The sequence below is a fragment of the Caretta caretta genome, chromosome 18 (assembly GCF_965140235.1).
Source record: "Caretta caretta isolate rCarCar2 chromosome 18, rCarCar1.hap1, whole genome shotgun sequence".
Lineage (NCBI taxonomy): Eukaryota > Metazoa > Chordata > Testudines > Cheloniidae > Caretta > Caretta caretta.
This window is the reverse complement of record NC_134223.1, coordinates 20,274,135-20,281,823: the sequence shown is the minus strand read 5'-3', so window position 1 is coordinate 20,281,823 and position 7,689 is coordinate 20,274,135. Positions and strand designations below refer to the sequence as shown.

Here is a 7,689-nt window from a genome sequence, read left to right as displayed (position 1 = left end):
TCACTATTGCTGTCACCCTGATTTCAAGTGGACAGTGACTAACTACATACCATTGTACAGCAATCCCTATTCCCCCAAGGACACAGGGTTCAAGAAAGAATAAAAGACAATTTTCCAGCTATTTTCATGGAGTAGTGTACAAGTTCATAGACTAGTCTTTGCATTTGGTCACTCAATACAGTGAGTGCTCTCTTCTGTTAGAATTAAATATGGAATGAAATGCATATAGTTGTTAGACCCTGAATACTTGTAAGTTTTGAATACAGAACAGTTACTGCAGTTCTGAAGTTACTTTATCATTTTAGCCATGAATAAGTGTTGAAGTCATCAAGTGCAACTGTGTGAGAACCAGTTTGCTTTACCAACTAAAATGTTAAGCTGGCATCATATCAGACCCTGAACAGCGTTCCTCTAAATTATAGATGATTGTGTAGAATAGCATTTGAAAAAAGGACAGGTGAGATTCTTACCATGACAGTCTCCACCTCACTCTCACCTGCTTTAGTTGTGGGAAGAGACCAGCATAGGGGAAAGGATTTCATATCAGATGTTTTAAAGAGACTTAATCACAGAAATGTGGAGTATCAAATTGGATGGACTGGAAGTAGTGTGTAAGAATTCCATAACAATTGGGGAGAGGAGGTGGTCCATCTTGATCAGCACCAGATGCTTCAAAGGAAGGTACAACAGATGCCCTGATAAATTGCTTACTATAGATTTTATCAGTTTGTGCTTGGTTTATGACCTAAAGCATGAGGGTTTATATCCCTGCTTTTACAACATCTAGTGTTCTACCAACTAAAAACCAAAGAACAAAGATGGCTAAGTTTATCTTTACTGCAAGATTAACAAAAAGCTAGACACTGATGTCTTAGAAAAGAGCCCATATTGACAAGAACATGCAGCTGGTTGCATTCCAGAGCCACATTCAAAAAACATGTACAGTTTATTTCAAGTTAAAAGGTAAAAAAATTTTAACATACCAATTCCACTGCTGCATAGCATATCACTAACATGTTGAGAGGCAAAGAAATGCTTCTGATAAAATTATAGATTAAGATGGTCTGTATAAAGGATTCATCCACAGTGAAACTTGTCACAGTAATCTCATGCTGTAGTTCTGTTCAGTATCTTTGTATACTACTGCATTTGAAGTTCACTGTACTACTGAATTTACTTTCTACAAACTTAAATGGAAGATCACATAAGACTGAAGTACAATACTATGACTAAAGCTTCCCCTCTCCAACAACTACATGGCCACATAAATTACAAAAACCTGACTTTGGTGCTATTGTAATCTGGTCCATGTATTAACAAAAACCCCCAAAAAACAAAACCAAAAACAACAAAATACACTTTTGCTAAGGAAATATAAAGCTACTCAAAGTAGAATTCCCTTTTTAATTATAAAACTACCATTCCCATGTTGCATTAAAAGTAACTTCATAGGAAGGCAAAGATACCCTTTAACTGTCTTTTTGAAATTGGCTATTCTATTTTAAGGTCTTTCTTTAATAGATGGCTGCAAAGAGAAGTCATAAATAAGATAAACCTGCAAATTATACAGATTCAGGTTCGATAGCTATTTAAAAGAGACCAGTGCCATTACTCAAACACCACTTCAACTTACAAAATAACTGTTCAATTCCACTGGTTAGGAGAAGACATAACACTCTAGTTTTGACCAAATTAGCTGTCTTTGCTAAAGAATGAGTTCTTTAAAAATTTGACACTGAATTAAATTCCTGAGATTACTGTAATTTAGACATTAGTACCTTCTTAGCCAATATAAAATCAGTCTCAACTGCACATGAAATGATTTCATTGCAGTTGAATCCTTATGTAAATATAGCTGTGGCATGAACATGCGATGTATCTACACTGGATAGTGATATGGAATATTTCACAGATAAGTCACACTCAGTAAGGAAAGACCTTTAGCTTGAAATGTAAGAGGAAATATCATTGCTCAGTAGACTTGCATACAAATAGTGAGTGTAAGTTAAATCCAGGGTACTCTAAAAATGCAACTACCCTTTGACCACCTGAACTCAATAACTGACTTATCCATGAACTTCATAACAGTAGTGACTGTTCTTGAAACAGTCATTCATTCTGCAACTAACCAATCCTTTTTATCCATACACTTTATTCATTTTTGTTCTTTTCTGCCATGTACTGAGTCCTCCCAACTCTTTCCCCAGGATACTAATCTCAAATCACTTTCCCTTTTAGTGGATTGATTATAATGAATTTAAAATCCAATTTTTCCTCTTGTCATGGAGTAGCCAAGCTTGGCCTCATTGTTGATGAAAGACATCAATCCCACGTATGTTTCAATAAGAAGAGGACGCTCCAGCACCAGTACTCCATTGGCCCTCCCTGGCAATGGACACTCTTTATGGGCCTTCTTCACAGCTTGGATTAATTGAGTCTTAAAGTTTTCCAACTAAGGGGGAAAAACAACATTTTAAGTATACCTACTTACTTTTGACAACTTAATATTTTCCCATTATTTGAAAATCTGTTGCTAGTTTGCTTACAAAGGCAGAATTATACCGAAAAGAGCCACTGCTGCTGAAACAGAAGATTACTAACACATATAAAGTTGTAATTGTTATACATAAGACTACCTACATCCTAGAATAAATTCCACATGCTAGCATATACTGATGCAAGTAGTTTCAAATAAGAACATGCTTTCCTAAATGAGATGTTTGCATAAAGATCAGCTATAACAGTAATTTTTTATAATAAATACTTAGCTCTACAACTGTCCACAACTGATAATTTGTTTACCCTAAGGGCTCTCCTTTTAAAAAAAAGCCACTGAAACATGTGCGCACATAGGAGGGGTATATATTTTGGAACTACATATAATTTACTAGGATTCTTCTAGAATTACAAGGTACAAACGCTCCAGGTAAAGCCTAGACCTCTTCGCAGGAAAGAAGGTTGAAAGAACTCTACCTGCAGTTTTAGGAAATATTTTCCTCTTTCAGCTTCAGTTTTTTTTTTTGTAAATTTGGAAATCATTGCAACCTCATTTTTGCTATATGAACATGATTTGAAGAGTCAACAAGACTTGCCTGCTTACTTCTAGCAGCACTACCCTGCTGAAATAGATGGAGAGCATAGAAAAAGCTTGGCTAGTCTCTTTACATTTATTCTCTGCTTCCATCATCAAGTCATTTTCAAAAGAAGGTAAATTCGTAAGAACTGTATCCAGCTTAAATCATTGTGATTTATATCTAATACAGTATAGAAAACTTCCTTACTTGGCAAAGGGATGCAATCTTCTCATCAGCATTTGCCATTGGATGTTCCGTAAAAGTAGCATAGGGCACATTTGTGGACCATGGATTCCATCGGTTTATGAAGGATGCACGGCTTTGCTTATCCCATTGAATTCGAATGCCAATGCCTTCTCGCCTAACAAATTTGAAGACACCACGTATTTGATAGGGTAGGCCTTGAAGCGCCTTTAGAGCAGGTTAATTAGCTTTTTTTTGAAACATTTCTGAATACCTTAATGAAAACTGAAGTCCATTTTAGAATTTTAAAGTTTGTTCTTAGATGGTAATAGTCTCTAAACAAATATCAGCATAGTTGAAAATCAGTCATTTATACCAGCTCCCACATTAAGATTGTTTAAATGACAAGTTGTATGAAAGATTAAGTTTATTAAAATTAAACATGCAAGTCTTCCACCTTTATATTCATGCAGCCTAACACATCCTGGTCTATGGTAAGACTAATACTCAATATAATCTGATTTACTTACAAGTTTCTAATATAATGCTAATACTGAACAATTAAAATAAAATTACAGGACTGCTTACAAAGACTTTCCCCAAAATAAAGTATAGTCCATGTTGTTAAAGAATATTTCAGGAGTAAACTGTTTTCAGTCTAAATAGTAACTTAATTTTGCTTCCCTGCTGATCAACCAATTTCAATAATTTTTTAATTACAGCAAAATCAAAACTTTTAATACAAATAAACTGAGGCTATCAAAATTGATATATGGCTAATGATAGACTAACAGCCTTAACATTAGCAGTATCATTAGAAACTTAAAAAAATAAAATAAAAATCAAAACTTACTTATTCAGTGATTTAGGTGGGAACTCAAATTCTCCAACAGAAATAGTGTCAACTGCACTGAGTGATATTCTAGTAACCTGCTGGCACTGCAAGCTGATGAAGTCATATTTACAGATCAGAAGGGACCAGTCAGTGATAAGAATCAGACGCTCCTTCTCATTGTTCCAGTGGTCAACTCTTGTAAGACAAACAGTAAACTCTGATAATCTTCTATCTTTTTAGTAGTTTGACTAATACAATAGCAACTGAGAATTATTTAAGCAACAGCAGTATTATTCTGTAGAAAATTCAAATAATGGTGATGCTGTATTTCCCATTCATTGCTATTTTTATATAGGATTGACAAGAGTTTGAAAGCATGTTTCAAATACACAGAATATAGGAAAAACAACTAATGAAGACTTTTAAAGATTAAGGGAAAAGCTTCAGATGAATATATAAGCAGTTTGTAATGTTTTAATGCTTGCACAAATCTACAGCTTTTACAATAAAGGCCAATGAATTCTCACATAGCTCACTGTTGTTCTGCTGGAAGTACCAGTGACCATGGGCCATGTTTCTATATGCATTGGGGAAACAATTGCCTCTATCACATCAGTGCCTCTCCATTTCTGGCTCTTTAGTACTTAACTATTGTAGCAGTCTAGAGTAGACTATGGCTTTCACCCTCAATCACCACTGAGGGGGCACTGACTCCTTAGAGGATTCAAAACAGTGGATTAAAATGCAGCTTTACTAGATGGTAGAATTAGTGTTTTTCTCTGAAAATAAAACTAAGAATTTTGTATGATGGTTTAAAAAGAGTCACTGTTAAAGTAAAGCTGACTACACCAAAACTGCTCCCCTCTTTAAAAAAACAATCCTAATTCACAGGCTGGGTAGCCAACCAAAGCATAGCTGAACTGCAGGTGCTTACATGTCTTGCTGACCTTCTGCCAGTTCAGCTCTTACTAGCAGGCACAGGATTGAAACTGACAACTTTCCTTGGTCTGTGAAGTGCCTAGAGCTGAGAAACCCTGGAGTTGAGCACACAGCTATGTTTTGGTCCCTCCCAACGCAGTTTAGGAGCGATACGGGATATTAAAATATAGACTGCAATAATTTGTGTTTAATAGGACATGGGACTAATTTTGGAGTTTGACCAAGATTTGAGAGTCCTTCATTCAAACAATTAATTGCTTGGGCTTTTGATAAAGCCAAGTCTATAATATATTCTATTCCAATACTAAGACACCAGGTGGGTGAGGTAATATCTTATTGGGCACACCTATACTGCATTCCAGAACTAAAACATTTACCAGGTTTAAATTGATCAAAAGAAAGCAGGTAAATGAAGCAATTGTATATATAAATAAATCAGATGGTGGACCAACAGAGGAGAGTTCAGGATATACTGGCAAACATGGGATTTTAAGTGATTTGTAAAAGCATTTTACAAATATTGTCAATACAATAATATATAAAACATGCAGTAAAAAGATCTTGGTTTTAAGATAAATGTTGCTGGATGAACTGTATACTAAAGACATGAATTTTGTGTCAGATTTGCACAAGAAAGCTTTACTCCAATTACTTGTGAGTTTCACACAGATAGCAAGAGAATTTGTAATAGGTGTGCAGATCCAGGAGAAAAATTTGTCCTGAAAAGCTAAGAAAAGTTCCATTTGTCTATTAGTACTGTTACTTACTCTGTTAGCAACCACACACTTTGCACCTCTCCATCTTCAGTGGGCATCACAACAACACGAATCTCATTTACTGCCTGTTCTATAGTTCCAGGCTAAATCAAAGAAAGAATCAGGTTTTATATTTCTCTAGTTACTATTCATGTTTGCAACTTCTTGACAGTCATGCTGTTTTACATTTCAGCAGGTTCTGAAACTGACTTACTATATAGCACCTATCTACCAGGACCAGGGATAGAGATCTGAGAGGCAAAGACCTAACAGATGATTGTAATCATCTAGCGGGGATCAGGTAGTTGCTCCCTATTGTCTCCTCCTGGCCTTTCTCTATCTCAAGCAATGGGACCTCCACTACTTCCTTTAAAAGATTATTCGATATTCTAACTGGCCTCTCACTTCTAAACCAGTCTGGGGTTTGTCACCTCTTGCCCCTGTCAACAGAACAACCACCACATTTACGTTTCTTTTTGTGGTCTAGGTTCCCAAACCCTGTTCTCGGAGATGAGGTTAAGCTCTGGCAGGGGGCTCTGGGAATTAGGAAATGAGAAAGTAACTACTTTCTCTAATTCCTTAAGAGCCACCTGCATGATCTATACCCAATGGAGAAAACCACGGCATGAAAGCCGATCGCCGCACTCTCACTCTTGGGAACAAAGGCCAGGACTGCGGGAGTGGGATGGAGAGGAAACAGATGAGCGTAATTTATATCACCAGGAACAGTGGAGGAGGAAAGGAGCCCAGGTACTGAAACATTCCTGGCCCTGAGGGCCTCTCCGCAGAGGTGAACAGCAGGGTGCTGGGGGTCTGGTTTTCTCATTGAAACCGAACTGGGTTTTCTAAACAAACACCATTTAGTGCAGCAAACCCCTCCCGGCTGCGTCTGTCCCCAGAGGCGGCGGCGGCGCCCCCCACCCCCCGGGGGAGGCGCCCGGAGCCCAGAGGCGGCGGCGGCGGCGCCCCCCACCCCCCGGGGGAGGCGCCCGGAGCCCAGAGGCGGCGGCGGCGGCGCCCCCCACCCCCCGGGGGAGGCGCCCGGAGCCCAGAGGCGGCGGCGGCGGCGCCGGCGCCCCCCACCCCCCGGGGGAGGCGCCCGGAGCCCAGAGGCGGCGGCGCCCCCCACCCCCCGGGGGAGGCGCCCGGAGCCCAGAGGCGGCGGCGGCGGCGCCCCCCACCCCCCGGGGGAGGCGCCCGGAGCCCAGAGGCGGCGGCGCCCCCCACCCCCCGGGGGAGGCGCCCGGAGCCAAGCGCTGCTGGGCCGACAGGCGAGCGGGCTCCCCGTTTTGCCCCCGCTCCCCCCACCCCGCGCAGGGGCAGGGCGCGCGGCTCTAGGCCCTGGGCCGGCCCCGGGGGGCGGCGGCGGCCCGCACCCGGAACACGAAGTACTCCTTGAGGCGGCCGCCCCGGGTCGGGTTGCGGACGCTGAGGGGCCGCAGGGTCTGGCGGGGCGGCAGCGAGTCCCCGGGCGGGCTGAAGGGCACGTCGGCTTCGGCCGGCACCAGCAGCGCCGCCGCCCCGGCGGGGCCCCCGTCCGGGTCCCCCTCCACCGCGTCCCGCAGCTGCAGCATCGCCCGCGGGTCCCCCGGCCCGGCGCCGCCCTCCGCTCCGCTCCGCCCCGCCCCTTCCGCTTCCGGCCTGCGGCTGCCCGCTTCCGCTTCCGGCCCGGGGCCGAGTGGGGGAGCCGGGAAAGGGGGAGGATGCAGGTGGGGGGGGAGGGAAGAGGTTGGAGAAGAGGCGGGGGGGAGGGAGAAGGGATGTGGGGCTGGGGTGACGGGGGAAGGGAAGAGGGGGCAGGGATGGGGTCGAGGGGGAAGGGATATGGGGCTGGGGTGACGGGGGAAGGGAAGAGGGGGCAGGGATGGGATGAAGGGAGAAGGGATGCGGTGACGGGGGAAGG

At 42.5% G+C, this 7,689-nt stretch overlaps 1 protein-coding gene across 1 annotated transcript; it reads right to left on the bottom strand.

The window, feature by feature from the left end:
* Window positions 1-923: 923 nt before the first annotated feature.
* On the bottom strand, window positions 924-7,391 carry TPRG1L (tumor protein p63 regulated 1 like). Its single transcript, XM_048824795.2, has 5 exons — window positions 7,163-7,391; window positions 5,799-5,890; window positions 4,111-4,287; window positions 3,282-3,435; window positions 924-2,452 (listed from the first exon to the last, which is right to left on the bottom strand). Exons 1-5 carry the CDS (start codon window positions 7,358-7,360, stop codon window positions 2,258-2,260), a joined length of 816 nt encoding a protein of 271 aa, XP_048680752.1. The 5' UTR covers window positions 7,361-7,391; the 3' UTR covers window positions 924-2,257.
* Between the last annotated feature and the right edge of the window lie 298 nt (window positions 7,392-7,689).

Coding starts and splice junctions, on each gene's coding strand:
- TPRG1L (XM_048824795.2), bottom strand. CDS start 7,360: ATGCTGCAGCTGCGGGACGCGGTGGAGGGGGACCCGGACGGGGGCCCC. Junction 5,891..7,162: donor AGGAGTACTTCGTGTTCCGG/GTGCGGGCCGCC, acceptor TCTTTGATTTAG/CCTGGAACTATAGAACAGGC. Junction 4,288..5,798: donor AGTGTGTGGTTGCTAACAGA/GTAAGTAACAGT, acceptor TTGTCTTACAAG/AGTTGACCACTGGAACAATG.